The sequence below is a fragment of the Haemaphysalis longicornis genome, unplaced genomic scaffold, assembly GCF_048455015.1.
Source record: "Haemaphysalis longicornis isolate Haplotype H1 unplaced genomic scaffold, Haemaphysalis longicornis Haplotype H1 scaffold_14, whole genome shotgun sequence".
Classification (NCBI taxonomy): Eukaryota; Metazoa; Arthropoda; class Arachnida; order Ixodida; family Ixodidae; genus Haemaphysalis; species Haemaphysalis longicornis.
In genome coordinates, this window is record NW_027526245.1 from 32,464,113 (window position 1) to 32,482,295 (window position 18,183).

The 18,183-nt window shown below is 48.8% G+C and overlaps 1 protein-coding gene across 9 annotated transcripts in view; it reads left to right on the plus strand.

Moving 5' to 3' along the window:
• Positions 1-778: 778 nt before the first annotated feature.
• Exn (Ephexin) overlaps positions 779-18,183 on the plus strand; it is a 61,131-nt gene continuing 43,726 nt past the window's right edge. For 5 of the 9 annotated variants that reach the window (XM_077695354.1, XM_077695362.1, XM_077695359.1 and 2 more), the window contains exons 1-3: positions 779-1,091; positions 5,709-6,001; positions 10,302-10,847. In XM_077695354.1, coding sequence (XP_077551480.1) covers positions 5,722-6,001; positions 10,302-10,847 — 826 coding nt within the window. In that variant the 5' untranslated portion in view covers positions 779-1,091; positions 5,709-5,721. Of the gene's footprint in view, positions 1,253-5,708; positions 6,002-8,014; positions 8,162-10,301; positions 10,848-18,183 lie in introns of those variants that run through there. The other 4 variants (XM_077695355.1, XM_077695356.1, XM_077695357.1 and 1 more) reach the window with 4 other exon arrangements.

The following is an 18,183-nucleotide window of genomic DNA, read 5'->3' on the forward strand; positions in this document are numbered from 1 at the left end:
CAGTTACGGCAGTTGGGCAGGCCATGACCAGAGGCATGAGTTTTCTGTTCCCACCACCGCAGCGCTAGTAAGCATGATAAAAAAAAAATTAAAAGCGCCGCAGAATTGTTTGGTGTCGGTGTCTTCTCTGTCCACGGCGTGCTTTTTTTATTGGGACCGATTGTAACCCTCCCCCGCATTGAATGCAGAACCCTTGAAAGAGTAAAAAAGTTAAAAAAGAACACCCGATCACATGTAAACACCCGAAACCGAAACAGTTTTGAATGTCGCGCGCAAATTTCGAGCGCGGCTGTTCCAATTAGACTTTCTTCGAGGACGAAAATGAAATGAAATTTTGAGGCACAGGTCCCGTCTAAGGTGTGCACGCACGGGGCAAAGCAAGCAAAGTCCCTTGCAATGGGCAAAAGGCGACTGCGGTCTCTAGAGAGAAGAAAAGCGGTGGTGCTTACATAGGGGAAGAGCGAGGCCATGAGAGAGCGATAAGAGGACATCCTTGTTACTTTAACCGATGTAATCAGTTCTAGAACTAATTACAAACTTGCAGCTACGAGATAGCAAATGAAACGATCTCCGCCGAGGGCGCAGAGAGTGCTTCGGCCCACTTTATTCGTTGCGGCCGGAGTGTAGATCCCCTTGGGACATTTTTCGGGGCCTGTCACGATTCTCTTGCCACGGGGGGAGAAAGTGTAATCGACTTCGTGCGTCCGGCGGCGGCGCTTATCGTGGGCAGCAACGCGCACGCGAGCGCGCCAGTAGCCGCGTGGCCCCGTTGTGCGCCGCGCGTCGCGCCCGATTAGAGCACGACCGTGACTGCAGCCGCACGCACGCTCGATCCGTGTTCGCGCAACATGCGCGTCGTCGGTGACAGTTGTGGTGGCATGTGGCGTGCCGCCGCCGAGCGAGTAGTTTCGGGTGACGGCAGGGCGTGACGTCCCGGCGAGGTGAACGCACTGGTGCTGCGGCGGCGAGTCCGTCGCTTGACCGGCGGGAGTGGACTTCGTGGGCGGAAAGTTTGACGCCGCTCGGCGGGCCCCTCTTTCGCTCCCTCCCTGTTTCGGGGGCCGGTCCTACGCTGGTCGATCGGGACGCCGGTGAGTCATCGGCGGCGGCGCGCGCTTTGCTTGATCGGCCAGCGACCTACATACTCGGACAGGCCGCGCTGCTGGACACGGCCCGCACGATGGGCCCGCGTGCCTCCTCGATATAGCAGCCGACGTTCGCATTTCGCCGCTGACCGACCGTCTGCGATCGAGTGAGTACGCGCGCTGGGATCCGCTGCCGGCGGGCTCAGTCGCGAATACGCGTCTTTTGTTCCCGGCGTGCGTCGAGGGGATTCGGTAGCGACGCGCCGCGGGTAACGCGGGGGCGGCATGAATGAACGTATTTGCAGCATCTGTCGTGTCTCGCGAAAACGCGGTTTGCCGGAGAGTTCAGGATGTGCCGCGTTGTTTACATGCGCTAACAGCAGGTGCCGCGAGAAGTTATCTCGCGGGCTTTATTTCGCGGCAACGCGAAGGTTGCTGGCCGCTCTATCTGTTTATTTGCACTACCTACGCGGGGCTCCGACCTTTCCGTCCGTCCGTTGTCGCGAAGGGGCAGCGGCCGGGCCTAGTTCTTCCGGGTGACGGCCTTGTCCCCGCTTGAAGCGCAGAAATTAAAACTGTCGGTGCACTCCATAGTAAATAAATAAATACATGGTTTAGCTATGTTCGTTCGTAAGGAATACTAATGCATGTAGCGACTCATATGCAACCGTGCAAATACATCAGGATGCAGGAAAAGAAGGTTCCACCAAGGGTATTCATCACATGCCTTGCCCCCTTGGGAAAGATTACCGAAAATATTCTGGCACTGTCTGTTTCATTGACTCATTGCATAGGCAGTTGATATAGCGACCACTTCCTGAATGCTCCTCTATATTATCGATTGTATAGTAATGCTCACCAGTACTAATTGTGAGAAGATAAGCTGGCCACTCCAATCAGAGTCCCATCATGAACAGTCCCATCACTCTGCCTCCCATTGCCAGCAACCTGTCAAGTGTATATTTTATATCGCTGATAGTGCATCACTCTAATGTTTCCCAGCTGACATGTAAGCGCTATTGTGCCATTCAAAGCATCTTGGTTCAGCTGGATATTCGCATTCAACTGGGCCTTCATAACATTGGCAGGGTCACGAGAGTACAGATTTCAGTCCCTTTTTAATGCTGCAAGCAGAACGTTACTCTGAATTATCTTCGTTCTGCATCTTCCCCCCAACCAGGAATCCCATCCACCAGGTATTAGTTAGAGCCAGTAAATAAGCGCTATGCTTTTCTAGGTATGCTTTCAAGGCCGTCACTATGTAGGAATAATTTCTAGTTGCATGGGTGAAACATGGTTTTACACTTCTCTTTTTAGTTTTGCCACCTGTGATCTGTTGCTTTATGCCGCTGATTTTAATAATTTATGTACCACAAACTGCATCATGTGTCACAAGGGGTTAACAAAGGGAGAGTAATATGCGTACAGATAAAGACAATCAAGAAATACAAAGACAATTACTGTCTTTACCTATACGGAAGCAGACCGTTTTTCTTAAAATCTGGGGTTGAGGCAGGTCGATTAACAGTTTTGTATGTTTTCCGAACTCCAAACTTTATCGTTTGGTCACGAAAGGGCTGGTGACCCTTGCTAGCTGGTTCCTGTTCTTAACTGCAATGTGACTCGTGGGCACAAGAAAAAAAAGAGGCAACACAAGCAACGTTAGCCAAGTGCAATTGTTTCTTGGAAAATTTTTTGGAAGGCAGTGTTGCTCGCACCTACTGAGGTGCCTCACAGGGTTTTTTTTTACTTTTGACAAAGTGAGGCTGGTGCTAAACGCTCTAGTGAGCCGTAAGAAGTGTTTACTGGTCCTCTCAATAAAAGTGACACATGATCTTTTTCATCAAAAAGTTAATTTTCTCTTCACTTAAACCGTTCATGATTTCTTTTTATTTAGAAAAATATTCTGCAGTTCCACCCTCTTCATAAAGTCAAGTCTACGTTAATTGTGTCTGTGTGCATGTATAAAAACACTTTCACACTATTTTACGCGTCTTTCAAGCAAATGGCGGGAACACCACATGTACAGTGTTTGTGGATGGCTCATGGAGCGAGCAGACTCGTAACTGTCATGTCACTATGCTCCACAGGAGTGGAGCTATTTTACCAGCGAAAGACAACGTCAACACCAACTAGCCCAACTTTCAGCCTTAACTGCTCCGCAGATAAATTTACTGGCACTGGGCACATGCTTATCACAAAATCTCAACATAGCTTGTGGTTTGCAGTGGTTTGGTTGTAGAACTGTTTAATTCCCCAGCAGCAAAATAGCTGATGACATTCGTATTTTGCCTAATAAGGAATTGCTTAAAATAATTGGCTCTTTCACAAGCAAGTCTTGAATCTGTTCAGTCGGTTGGTGTTATTGCACTTTTGTCAGTCAGGTAGCGGCATCAAAGTGTTTGGGTCCAGGGCACGTAAATTGTTTGCAGGCTGTTTAGTGGGAGGTATTTGGGAAGCTTTTATTGGGAGAAGTCTGGGAAACGAGTAAGGGGAGGACATTTGAAGTGCTTAAGATTTACGGATGGCATTTTCTTGTTCAGTGAGAGAGCACCCAAAAAGGAAAGCTCAGTTAGTTCCCAACTGCGACCAGTTTATCCTAGTTAAAACCAGTTGAAGATTTTCACAAACTGCACTCAGAAAGCTCCATCATGAGGTTGAAGGAATGTGGTAGGAAACACGGCACGAAGTCTGTAGAGTGCAAAAAAGACGTTGTGTACAATATTCCCTTAACGTGTGGAAAGAAATACGTAGGAGTCAGACCGGCCGCTGCCTGAACATGCTCCTTCGCGAACATCAGAGCTCACTAAAAGGGTCACCGTATTCGCATTTATCTGTTCATTGCAGAGACTGCCAGTGCCGCCCAAAATTGCGTGACACGTTAACGGTTGATAAACACAAAAAATGATTAACAAGAGAAATAGAATCCTTCCGTATAAAGAAAGAAGGGAATGACTGTGTTAGCCAACCATTGGTTTTGCTTTCTGACACTGAGTATGCCTTTTTGAACCAGGGTTGATAAAATGTGTTGCGTTTTGTTCTTGTCAGCACATGTGCGGTTTGATTATGTGTAGACTGTTTGGTGTTGTTGCAACGGGATCTCGGCGGATGGTAGATCGTAAATTTGGATGTTATGACGGTGGCGTTATATGTATGTTTTTTCCCATGATAAATTTTCAGTTGCTAGTAGCGCTTTGTCCCATGTACTTGCCTGTCCTCGTTGTCGTAGCGCTTTTCCTACCATGAACGTTTACCAAAAAGCCCAGCTCGCAGTTCTTCTGAAGATGAATATGAGTAAATCGAAAGTAATGTTTAAAAGACATGCAGAAAGCTCCACCTAGTAAATAAAATGCGTTAGAGGTGGATGAATGTAACCATCTTGGACAAGTTGTCAGTGCTACGTTGGTAACTGCGAGAAAGAAGTCCGGTTTAGGATCAGTATGCGCTGGGGTGCATTCTGCAAGCACTTTCAAATAATGAAGAGTACGCCACCTTCATCACTAAAAAGATTGGTATGCAACCGAGGCAAATTGCCAGTGATAGCTCATAGGGCAAAAGCTTGGCGGCTTACTAAACACCTGGAAAGAAAACATAGGTGAGTCTAGCAAGCCACGGAAAAATGGTGATGGGAGTAACATGTAGAAATTTAAAATGAGCATCTTGTAGATCAAGGAGCGAACTCGGATGGAAGATGTCTTAGCTCAAAATTAAGACAAAGAAGTGGAGGACGTGATGTGAAAAACTGAGGGCCAGGTGCCATTGGGGTGGCAGAAGAAGTGGGGGAACGGCGTTCACACGATGGAGGGAAGAAATAAAAAAAAAAATGGGGTAAAGAATGTATTTTGGCATTGCAATTTGATGCGAGCTGTCAGAAATCGATGGAAAAGGCCTTTGTCACGCAGTGTTTCAAAATAGGCTGATTATGACGGTGATAATGGTTGAACTGCACTGATCTCTCAGCCCCACTTTGGTCCCACGTGACAGTTTAGCTGTATGAAGTAGGATGTTTGGCACACACGTGACGCTGTGCTTGAGACAGGCAGAGTAGATTTTTGCAAGTTGTTTACACTAAGTTTAGCTGTGTGTACTTGGTTCCTTTTGCATAGCAGCACCAAAGAAATGGCAACAGCCAGTGGCGTACGCAAGATTTCGTTTTGGACGTGGCGGGAACCAGGAAATAAAAAAGGCAAAGAAGTAAAAAGAAACACAATATGAAAAAAAAAAAACTTAAAACCAATAAAAAAAACGGCATTCATCAGGGGTACATATAGGTGACTGTGTAATAGTTATTTGAATGCCTAACGGCATCGCAAAACGGCTGACTGAGCTGAGAGCAGACGTCCAATATGTGCAAGTGTGTTGGGTTGTCACTTGCGGATGAACAATATTTTTCAGTTGTCCTAATTGGACAATAAGTCCAATTAGGACTTATTGTCCCCCCCCCCCCCCTGCGTACACCAGTGCCAACAGCGTTACGACTTGGATCGTCTGAGTGGTGTCTCACTGGACCACGTTTGTGTCTGGGCCACCGATGGCTTCCCCTCTTTTCACCCCTGCTGCTGTTTCTGTTCGTGTGTCAGACCGGCCAGCTAAACTGACCTGGGTCGGCCTCCCCTCTTGCAGCAGCCGTGCTGCCATGAGTGGGCAGGAGCGACCCGGGTCGGCCCCACCTCTCACAGCGGCGGCCGTCGTCCCCCCGACCTCGGCCCGGCTGGCCGCCAAGCGGCTGCTGGGGCCGCGGTCCAACTGTGTGGCCACTGGGACGCGGCCGGAGGCGACCGTGCTGCCCATGCGGCGCCTGCCCCAGCCCCAGGAGCAGCAGCGGCGCAGGGATGCGTCTCCACCGGTGCTCAACCGACTTCAGGCGCCGACCAATGGCGGAGGAGGAGGAGGGGAGCAGCCCACCAGGTCCAGGGGTGCGTGTGGCTCCTTGGAGAACTGGCACGTGCCTCGGGCACGCTGTCAGCCGAGGCACTTTCTTTCTTGACGCTGCCACCACCTAATGTGAGGGGGACTGGGCCAGGAGGTGGTTGCAGCCAGGAGGGTTCCTGCCCACATGGGGGGAAACATTTTAGGCACGCCTTTCATCTCTCGCTCTCTTTCTTGGCAAGCTTAAGGGGCAGAGCTCTCGCAAGTTCTGTCACACTGACGCTGTAGGTGTCGGCAGGTGAGAGGCTGGAAATAGATAAAAACGAAAATAGCGACTCTAAAGTTGAGGCAGCATGCCAGAAGTCGCTCGTCACACAAAAAAAGAGGTTGCTTCGCAAGCAATATTGTGGCAGTTGCCAGATCTAATAGCCCTTGGCTGTAGTTGTCACACTTCCAGAAGCGAGTTGCGACGATATCGCGAGTGTTCAAACAGAGGGAAGCACCAAGACACCCCTGGATTGGGTTTGCAAATTGATGAGCCTGGCCTGTAAAACTTCTTGGCATGCGCCCAAGCCGGCAGGGACCTCGTGGCATTCTGGCCTGCCTTTGGCTTTGCAGCCCTTAGGTCCTCGGTCAAACTCGCAGTACCTATATCGCACTGATTTGATTTTCAACATCTGCGTTTGAGATGTCAATGCACCATAGATCACACAGTCTAAAAGAAGGGTCTTTGCAGAGGCTTTTCACTCCTGAAGTGCAACTGCGTCCAGAGTGTCATAACAACAACAGCTAGCGCCAGCGCTTGTTAACGTCATGACGGAGTCTGCAACCCCCACTGCTGTCAGCACCTCCTTGCAAGAAAGCTTTTGCGTGGTGTGAAAGAAGTGCAAGCTGTGACAAGGCCACTTGAATGCCCCGGATATAAGGGTATCCAGTGTTAGGGGTCAATTCCAGAGAGAAATTAGAGCCACAAGGCAGTGCATCGCCTTTCTTCTGTCTAGAAGGTGTTTACCAGGTTATTTGCTCAGGGAAGGATAACGAGGGCTCCGTTGGCTCCAGGCCAAGGAGGTAAGGGCTGTACAAAAGCCGCTTCTGCTCGTGTTGCGGCTGCTGCTCTGACTCATGGTAGGGTTTGACACGCTGCGTAGGAAAACTTGGCACAAAGCACGTTTGAAGGGCTGCATTTTGCAGATGCACTGGGAGTCCAATTAGCACACAACTTTCTCGCGACCGCATGACAACTTTGTGGGACCAGGGTGTTGTGTGGTCGGGGTGTGAGTAGATGCTGCCTTACTTTATAGTCAGGCAGAACACGTTTGCTAGGGATTTATTTAGACTGCCATATTTAGTGCATCAGTTGCGTCCTCGCAGAATTTGCGAACCACCCGCTTTAAATTTCATCTTGCGTAACCTGCGAGCCCCCAATTTAAATCCCATATTCCTAAGAGAAAAACGAAATTACTCGCGACCTGCCAGGTGTTCACCACGCCTACGCAATACAAGCTTCATAAGGCCAACAGGATGGAGGAAGGCGAGAGTGTGGGAAAGATGCGAACCAGAGCAGGGAAGCACGCATCTGTTATTGGCGAAAATGGTAGAGCGGTTGGCACATGCAACGGTGGGTGCTACTAGCTGCACATTTTTTCCTGTTTTTTGGTTATTTTGGCGTTTGTTCTCAAGACATTGTACGCAGTGAGGAAAAATAACAATAAAAACAAACTCCGCCAATCTGAGCCCTCTCCGCCAAGAGCAAACTAACAAAGAAAACAAACATAGGCAGGTGCTGTAGGGGAAGCCTTTGAGGTAAGCCAAAAACGAAAAAAGAAGACGGCAATGACGGTGGAAGAGGTACAAATGACAATACAATGCAGTGAAAGAAAGAATGGCGGGAAAAAACAAAACAAAATAACCGGATGACGTGACAAAGGGAGCGACGTGAAAGTGGAGATCAGTTCTCAAAGGTGCGAGAGACCTGAACGGGTAGCGGAGAGGACCGTGCAGCAGACATAAAGTAGATAAGCAGATAAAGATAAGCACTTGCTGCGGATAGTCCACGGGTTGTCCAAAGGCTCTCCTCGTGGTAGGAGTGTGTGCGGAAATGAACACTGAATTGCACCAAGTGCGAAAGGGATAATCGAGGAGCCGCAGTGTGCCATTGGAGAGAGAGAGAGACATGCAAGGAGAGGGTGGAGAAAGCGGTGTGAAAGGTGGGAGGGACACCTGGCCCACAGCTGCCAAGGGCATTTCCAGTCACATGAAGTGGACCACGTGTACTCTTGTTGCATTGTGTAACTGATTGTAACGGATAACGCTTTGTTTGTGTGAAGAGTTTGCCGAGAGTGCAGTGATCTGTCGTAAGAAGCAGTTCGTCGCATTAATCGCAGGACGTACAATCAGGGTTTCACCATATCGCAAAATGTATTTTATTGCCCATATTTTTACTTTGCAAAAAAGGGAGCTTCGTGCTGTGCAACACGCACAGTTTGTTGCCATGCAAAACCAAAAGTGCCGTTACTTTGTCTTTGAAGAATTCGTGTGTACGTATGTGTTTTTGTTCTGCTGGTGCACAGTTGAAGATTTAGAGAAAGTGATGAAAAAAACTTCTTTGACGACCATAGCGTGTGCTAGTGAATATGCACACGCTGCCACTATGGATTCCTAAAAAGTTGCCGAGAGGACACAAGTGGTGACAAGGCTGTCAGAGGATTCCAGTCATTAGACATGTTGGAAAAGACAGTCGAAATCTGAAAACTGAGTTTTGCTTACTGAAGGAGACGCTGCATAGAAAATGGGCAGGGAAATGTTGGGCCTATGAATGAAGCTAGTGGAGGCCCATAAATGAATGCATTGGCAGCAAGAAACAAAACTGCGAGCATACACGTGAGTGTGCGCAGATGGCAACAGATCTAGCTAGCGAGGGGCAGTAAATAGATGTGCCATGTGAAGACAGCCATCCATTAAACAAGAACAAGAAAAACTCCTTGGGATGTTTACTTCTGTGTTTAATCGCCCTGGCTGTATATAAAGGCCATCAGCTATTATCTGACTGTAAACAGCCACAGTACACGGCACATTTATGGTCGCCCAGAGGAGAAGACTGGACAAGCTTTACATAACAGCAAGTGGAAAGTAAAAAAAAAAAAAAAGAAAAGCTATGGATATAGGGCTTTGCGCCACATGTGTAATCATGATCCAGTGCAGTGGTTTTGCAAACTGCAATGTAGCTTGACAAAGTCCTTAAATCTTGTAGGTAGGGGATGCCCATGCAAGGTGGCCATTGTTCAGTGGCTTGGTTGTGAAGGACTCGTGGGGTGGCAAATCCGTAATGGGATCTGGGGCCTGCACACGGTGTAGCATTTTTGCTGCTGCACTTGCAGTGGGAAGTTCACCACTTTGCCTTCGAAGGGGGGAAACTGGGCTGGGTTGATATTCACGGTGATGAGCTAATCAAATAAACTACTAATGCAAGATGTGGGTATCCAACTAGCCAGTACTCTCATGTTTCGAAGTTACATTTACAGTACACTTGTCTCTTCTCTTGTGCATCCTTGAATCCTTCAGCACTACAGTGACATTCATTTACACCACTTCTGCCCGCAGATTGTGTACATCCTCCAGTTGCGCAGGCGAAAGTAGTAGCAAGTCGGTGCCTCTCTGTGGTCCCTATTTTTCTTTGCCCTGTGGTGAGGACTATTGCATCCGGACTAATAAAGTGCTTGCATGTGGGAAACAGCTCAGGAGGCAAGGCACGGGTCATCTAAAGTGGCAGACTTTGGCAGGATTGCGCGAAATTGAGGAAAAAACAAACCATATTCCCACAAAAAGCTCAGAAGTGCTGATTCCCAAGTCGCTTGTTTTAACCGGAGAGACACGAACACGGTACAAAGTGGGCCACGGAAAATTCAAATCCTTTCCCAATGCTCTGTCTATATGCGCCAATGTTTCAAAGTGTGACCTTTGGCGTTTTCTTTTTGCGATTCAGATGAAGTGCTGTCTGGGCAGTTTTTGAGTGCACTTGATCTCGTTTTGCTTCGCACATAAAGAGTGCTAGTGGCCCCCTGCACTTTCACGGTGGGTGATAGTGAGAAGTGAAAGTGCAGCTACTAGGTGGCTTCTCATAGTGTGTGGTGCTGCAGCATCAAGTCTCCTTTCCCTCTCCGTGCTGATCCAACATGCAAACGTCGGAGGTGGGGCAAGAAAAGCAGCGCTGTTCCTGCTTTGCCCCTGCCCCGCTGCATGTTCTCACTTTCAGCCCAGTGTTGTAGAGTGGTGTGCAGCGCACTCGCCACCCAGCTTTCCACCCTCCCACCAACACGGGTGGTGACCTCCTCTGCTCCTGCGTTGCAGTGGGGGTGGTGCCACCCCGTCCGGGCTCTCGGGTGGCCTCGCTGACCAAGAGCTTCGAGCAGCTGAGCATGGCCGAGGTGCCGCCCCCCTCCTCCTCCTCTGCGGCGCTGCTGCCAGGCGGGAGGCGGCCCCACCCCCTGGGGATCCGGCGGTCGTCCTTCCGGGGGGCCTCCTCCTCCTCCCCTTCCTCCGGGAGCGGGTACGGCCGTCCCCCGGTGGCCTCGGTGCGCCGGACCCACTCGGTGCAGCAGCCGCAGCGGCCCCTGACGGCCGTCCAGGTTGCCGTGCGCAACCTCGAGGCCCGCTGCTGCTGCCCCCCCACCCCGCCTGCCCCCCACGCTCCGGCTGCTGCTGTTCCTCCTTCCCCACCCCCTCCCCCACCTCCTCCCCCTCCTCCCCTGCTGCCGACTGTGACGGTGGCGGTGACGGCCATGGAGCAGCAGCAGCAGCAGGAGCAGCAGCAGGGGGAGGCCACCGTCTTCCGTCCCACGGGGGCCCCCGCCAACGAGTCGTTCCTCTGGACGCGGGAGAAGGAGCAGCAGCAGGGTACGTCTCATGCCCCCACACCACGAGAGCATTGTTTCCACACCTGCCCACTTCCCCACTACCCCTGTCGAACAAAGGAGTCCAACTGAGGCTGCAGTAAGGAAAGATTGAGTGTATTTACTCTAGATTCAGTCCTTTTCCACTAATCAACATGGCGTCCGGTGCTTCTCAGCTTCCTGCTCTTTTTCCTCTGTTGATTCCTTGGCCACCCCCACGATCAGTCCTCTTCTTCATCTGGGTGATTTCTTTACATTTGACGTAATACGATGCAGCATCCTCCTCCCCGCTCCCCTCGTTGGCTGGTCCGCACAGAAGGGACACGCGACAGGTACTTCTTCTTCCAGCAGAGTTGGGAAGTCGCAGAGAGGAGGGCCCCCCACAGAAGCCAGGTTATGAAGGATCTCTCTTAGTACTGTTGGCTCTGAAGGTACTCCTAGTTCGTCTTGTCTCTGTCTGCCTTCGTGACCAAGAAGGGGCTCTACAGAAGTGTGACCATTTTAAAACTTGTGTTTGGCATACATCTGCATTCGATTAGCGCAGTGAGACTTTCTAGGGTTTTTGCTTGGTCCTGCAGAGCATGCGTACTGCTACATGTTGCAGAAAATTTTCACTCCACCTCCTCTCGTGAATACGCTCCCGTTCTAGCCACACAGCGGCCACAGAACTGGCATGGCCACATAATTGGTTCAAAAACTTCAATTTGTAATGTTACACGGTCAAAGGCAAACAAGTATGACCCCTGTTTCGATGTGTTGGCGAGTGGCTACAGGAGAGTTGCCTCCATTTCAGCGACAAAGAGCCAATGCCAAACCTAACTTGTTTAATCCATGGTGAGTAGAAAAAAGCGATGGTACAGGTAGCAGCACACTGGCATGCATGCGAAATGACAGCTCGAACGCGCAGGGTAACATTCTCCTCAGAGTCCAAACTCGCACTGCCTTTTCTCATCAGGGAGTGAGCCTCTTCTAGCGAGTGTCAACACGTTTAACAGCAGAGTCAAACACACACAAGCAAAGGCTGTGTCGGAGAGGCGCGAGTCAGACAGTGTGAACAGCCACAATGTTCAACCCGTGCACACGCGAGAGGCTTCTTGGGCTGCAGCGCAAGCGCAAAGTCGCCTGTGCGGCAGACGTACGAACATTTAGGAGTCTGCCAGTAGGGAAGCTTTGTCTCACATCGCCAAGGCTCCACAGGAAAATTCAGTGGTGAGAGAGAGAGAGAAAATGACTTTATTGAATCTTTTCCGGCGGGGAGGAGGCGGATCAGGCCACTTGAGTCGCGTTGTGTGCTGTTAAAGCCTGTGCGCCACGTCAACACACTCACCGCAGTCGATTCGTATGTAACAGTAATTATCCGTAGCATTGAATGAAACTAAACTCAGCACAGCCATACAGGAGGTGCCTTTGCTGTCAAACAGGGTGTAATATGTGTTGATACTTGTACAGCAACACGAGTCTTTTTCGAGGTGTTTAATGGCAATGATATCGTTGCATGGAGGACCCTGTTAATTTATAGCGTTCACCGAGGTTCTAAAAGGCATTCGTGAAACATGAAATTAAGCCCATTGTCTGCAACAGACTTTGGCCTGGGAATTCCCTGAAGTTTGTTTGATCATCCTGGAATTTGCATTGACTGCATTGTATCATGGATGTTCTACTGCACTCCACTTTTTGTTTGGGCTGTGGCAGGTGCCCGCTAGCCTGCATATGTAATTTAGCTAAAGCACATCTCGTTTTCTTCCCAGCTTTCTTACTTTTTCCCATTAAGAACCTCATAATCCCTCGCATATTTCCACGGAGAGTCGGTTAATGTTTCCATCATCTGTGAAAACCAGCGCTTCGGTGAGAATACTTTGGAGTCGGCAGTGCCTTGGGCTGCAACTAGCTTTGGCGAACTGCAGACAGTCTTCTAGTGCACCCACAAATTGTGCAAGTGCATGAGCATCACTGCATAGGCACAAAGGGAACGTGCAAAACATCTTTCTTTTTTGTGTGATACAGTGTAGACCATTTATAACGCAACCACTTATAGTGCGGGACAGGGGATAACGTCCCAGCTGAAAAAAACCATTGGCTGACCTACTGAAATTCCAATGGGTCGGCCAATTTGTCCACCTATTGGTCGGCCATTCATGTATTAGGCACCCATTGGCGTTCCCATTGGCCGGCCAACTGGGCGACCTTTTGGAGAGCCCATTGGAACGCCAATAGGTCTTCCCATTGGAGGATCCATTGGACTTCGGATTGGCCGCCAACCTGTTGCACTTTTAGTTGGTCCTATCCCATTGCTGCAGCCACTCCATCTGAGTTGCCGCTGTAGCGTGTTATTACCTGTACCACAAATAGAAGAACTCTTGGAATGGACCAACACCTTTATTTCTCTGTTTGTATACACGGCATGCAGACAGTTCGTCGTTTTAAGCAATTTTTCACAGGCCATTGCCCATGCTGTGCTCCGCTCGCCGCAGGCTGGCTGGACCTTCACAAAGTGAGCGGCAAAAGCAAACAATAGGTTAAGTTTATAATAAACCGCAGTTTCGCGCATTAAAACAACAAGCCACTGAAATGTTGAGTGGCGTGAGCTCACCTCTTCAACAACGTCCCATGCGTAGCAAACTGCGTTGCGTGGTGATGTCGTGAATCTGTCAATCGTAACTTGAACAGCCCTGAAATATATTTAGGCAGACAAATTAATTCTTAGTGATACTGCTCGCACTACGAGGAGTGAAAATGGCAAGGAAGAATGAAGCAGCTAGGTTACTCACATAAACAGGGACTCTTTCTTCGGTGCGAGGCTTAGGGGCGTCCAGTGTAAAGATGCATCTTGAAACACACTGCTATTGGTGTACGACATCATCGTCGCCACTTCTCACATTCTTGCAGACCACCTTACATTTCCAATGCAATGTACAGTCAGGGAAGACTGCGTGGGCAGTCTACCAACACGCCTACACCGCCAACACCACTTATCCACTGTACATCTATGGATTGGATTCGATTGGATTGGATCGTGGTTGTATCATATATGGTTGTATTTCAAAACAATTTGCTACTCGTGTCAGAAAGTTTTCTTTAGTTTAGTGTTTACTTGTTATCATGTTTTTGAGAAATTTATTTTGAATTGCTTATTGTAATATTCAAAATTAATTGCTTCATAAATATAAATATATGTAAAGGTTGAAGTTTCGAACATTTCTGAAGGTTTCAAATGAAGGTTGAGAGCGAGAATTAACTTTTTTTAGCAAATGGTTTGTCGAAATTGAATACTATCCAAATTAGGCACCCATTGGCTCCCCAAAGCCAAATTGGCTCCCCAATTTGGTCATCATGTCGGAGCCAATGGGTCCAATTGGTCCAACTGGCCATCCTATTCGATCCAATGGCCCCGACTCGGGTCGCTCCAATAGGTCCAATTGGACCCATTGCGCTTACAATTTGGACCATTGGGATTCCGTTAGGAGTCTTAGGACCCATTAGGTTGCAAATTGGACCAATTGGTCGGCCAATGGTTTTTTTCGGCTGGGACGTGGGTTTTCATGACCGCCAGAATGCCTCCCATAGAAGTCAATTCATAGGCATACCGCTTAAAACGCCATTGGTCGAAGCAGAATACGTTTACAGTGCAGTTTTGTGGCGAGTCCGCTGATTGACCGGCCCAGCTGGGGCATCGTTTTAAGGTTGCGAGAATGAAGAAAAAAAGATGGAATCAGCCCTCGCACGCAGTGTGCACTGCTCTGCTTTAACACATAGAAAAGAAAACAATATGCACCCTTTAGTTCGTGTGTTCCGTTTGCACTGACGTGATAATCACAAGTGCCTTTGCTTGACTCACCAAGGAAAGTAGCGAGCCCCCCTCCCCTCCTCCCCTGTGCGCGGTAAGTTGTTTTTATTAGAACATTGTGCAGATAAGCAACCACCTTATCCCTTTTCGAACATCTGGAGATAGTGAGTAGTGACGCCGGAGATTTCCACTATTTTACATCGCGCTGATAAGCAACCGCCTTTGGCATCGCGAACGTAAGGTGGGGTGAAAAAAAAAAAAAGAAGTCCTGCTTGCATTCTTAATCATGTTGTCGTGCGGTGTCCGTTCATAGACGCTAAGAAACACAGTCGTGCTCTCTCAAAACACAAACATTAAAAAAAGTTAGAGCTGCGCTCGCCGTTTGTAAGACCACACTTGTGGTTTGTAAGAGCCTGCAGCAGCAACTGATTTGAAAAAAAAAAGGGGAAAAAAAAAAGAGAAAAAAAAATGAATTAAGCATTGCACCTGCGTTTTTAAGTGTCGTGTGTTTGCAGAAAAAAGATTTAGCGCAGCGAAAGACACGGACGGTGAAAAGGACGGGACTGGCGCTAACTCGCAACTGGATTTTTATTGAAAAGACGGCATGCAGTATACATTCGGCATAATCACACACGCGTGCTAAAAAACTTAATGGGCATCCGGTTCTTTGAGTGATATAAGACGAATTGAGAGGTAGACTGTGATGTGGTTAGATTCGCGCATGTTTTGTTTATAGTGAGGTACCGCTTATAATTCAGATTTTTGCGGCTCCCGCAACATGCGTTAGAAGTGTTCTACTCTGTACTTTTGTTTTGTTCACAGAATGAAAGCAAGACAGGCAGGGCCTCATTAACAGGTGGCCACTTCTGTGCCAACGAGCTTTTTGCGGCTTGAAGATATAAAACTCCCTGCTTCTCTCTCTTGTACAATTCGTATTCAGTCGCAGTGCATCTTTGCAATCATACTAATTTCTAGCAAATGCTTAGGGTAGGGTTGTACAGCCTACTTGCGAGCAAAGCCTTTCTGAATGCGTGGTTTTATTCCGTGCAGAGTAAGGTCCCCCACGATCCCAGAGTGTGTCTTGCATTCTAGTGATGAAAGGCTGGTCATCGTAAACCCTTGTTTTCTGTAGCTGGGAAATTGTGGGCGCTGAAAAGAAAGCGGCGCTTTTACTGCGTCAGCCTGTACACGACCTTATCTCCGCAGTAAACTCTCATAATGTTCAAACATCCGACACCGTTGGGCAGAAGTGAGAGTGTCGGGGACGACAAGATAACAGATGACTGGCACGGCAGAAGTGAGCCCGGCAGTTTTTCACAGCCGTGTAGCTGTCTGCACATAATCAGCACAGCAAGCAATCCATAAAGTGAGACTTTTGCAACACTCTTTGCTGTAAAACTGAATGGTGATATATATATTAAAATATATCTTTATATCTTTACGATGTATAGAGATATACATTTTGTCGCAGCATTTTCACGACTATTTCAGTATATCTTTAAGCAGTGGGTTGTGCAAGTTGCGAGGCCTTTTAGGGCCGGGGATGTTGTTACGTGGCGTGCAGGTTATAGGTAGGGTTTTCATTTCATTTCATTTATTTTACCCTCAAGGCCAGGGGCTTTACAGAGGGGAGTGGGTGAAAACAACAAAAGGTACAACAAAAGCAGCATGAGTGATGGTATACATTATCAGATAGTGCCGGCAAAAACGGTGTCAACTAAGTTCCTTCGGAACTGTAGAGGCTCTGTGATGGCAGCTGTTGGCCCGGGAAGGTGGTTCCAGTCCTGCGATGTCCTGGGTATAAATGACTGCGAACATGTCTTAGTGTGACAATGCATTACTCCTACCTTATGCTGATGATCAATGCGTGAAGAGGCATAGGATGGTGAAGGAATGAAGGATGTGCGGAGAACCGGAGTATGGTAAAAAAATTTGTGGAAGAAACAAAGACGGAAGTACCGGCGACGAGTTGCTAGTTATGGCACGGCAGAAGTGAGCCCGGCAGTTTTTCACAGCCGTGTACCTGTGAAAATTGGGTTATTACTGACAGAGCAAATTATCAGAAATCGCAAACAAAGTAAAATTTGGCTGGTTGTGCTGAATTTCCGTGACAGTTGTGGAGGCACATCTGAATATTCATTTTTGTTTTATGAATACTTGATTGACAGTAATGGGCTGCATCGTAATTGCTTTGACCAGAATAACAGATATAACAAAGGAATTCTCACTCCTGTGCATGTGCATGTGATAACACAATCCTTGCTTCCTTTAGTCGATGTGCACTGCGTGTCTGCTACTTGCATCCAAATACTACACGCGAGAGTTTGTATCTTTGGTTCTCTTGCCCCCCGCAGGCACGTAATATCCACACACACATGGAGAGAAGTAAGCAATCTGTGCGCACTGTGCTGCACGTGCAGCCTTCACAGCTGCCACTGCTCCACTGTGTTTTCCCCAGCTAGTGTGCAAAAGCCACAAGTGGCAGTCTTGCTAGTAGCACCAGCATATGCTTAATAGTTGAGCACTTAGTCATGTTGTCGCCCACCACAAATGTGTATACAGTTAAACCTCGTTATAACGAAATTGAAGGGGTGCCGCGATTTGCTCGTTATAGCCAATATTTCGTTATAGCCGTAGCCGACATTTACTGCAAATATTATACATTGTAGAGAGCTACAACAAAAAGCGGGCGAAATAGCATCTTGCTGCACGGCGATAGTCAGTAAAATAAACACATTCCGGAGGTAAAAAGGAAAAGTCACGAACCTACTTAATTGCAGTTCAAAACTCGTATTTCAAACAGACTTGGCTACGAAGAATGCACCTTCCTGATGCGAGCGATGGCTCCCTCAGCTGCGGCCGCTACGTTCACCTTCGCCGCCCTCGTGCACGCCGAAGTAGCAACGCAGCACTTCCACCACATCTAGTGCCTCTGACGCTGTCCTTAGTGCTTCTTTTCAAGCCATATGCAACAGCGCTGACGATGGACTCTCGGTTGCTCAGGATGGTGGACAGCATACTCGTCCACACGTCAGTCTCTTGCCACCTTACCACGGAGTGCACCTTACCTTCCTTCGCGCCCGATGCGACGGCTTTTATCATAGCCGTCTTCTGTTCAAGCGTGATAGTCTTTCGCTTTCGCTTCCCGCCTGTCGCACTCGCGTTGTTGGAATCATGCCGGCAGCACGATAAAAGACAAGGCTGAAGATTGCCAAAACCCACGCACACACAACTACGCCATACTACGCAGCGACGTCGGCAATACGAACTGGGGAGGGGGGAAGAGGGAAGAGGGAAGAGGGGGGGGGGGGGGGGCAGGAAGGCGACGTAACCGTGTGCGCTGTGTGCATTGGGGTTCTTCTTGGGCTCACCGCGGATAGTCCGCGGATTCCCCGAAGCCATAGGGATACGTGGGAAAATCGAACGTCGGATTGCTTCTCGGGGAGCCCACGGTGAGTCCGACACTGTAAATCGAAGGGCCCCATTGTCTGCAAGCCATGCGCAGCGAGAGGAGGGTGGGGGCTTCGCGGGCGCAGCGTCCGCATGGCGCACCAGC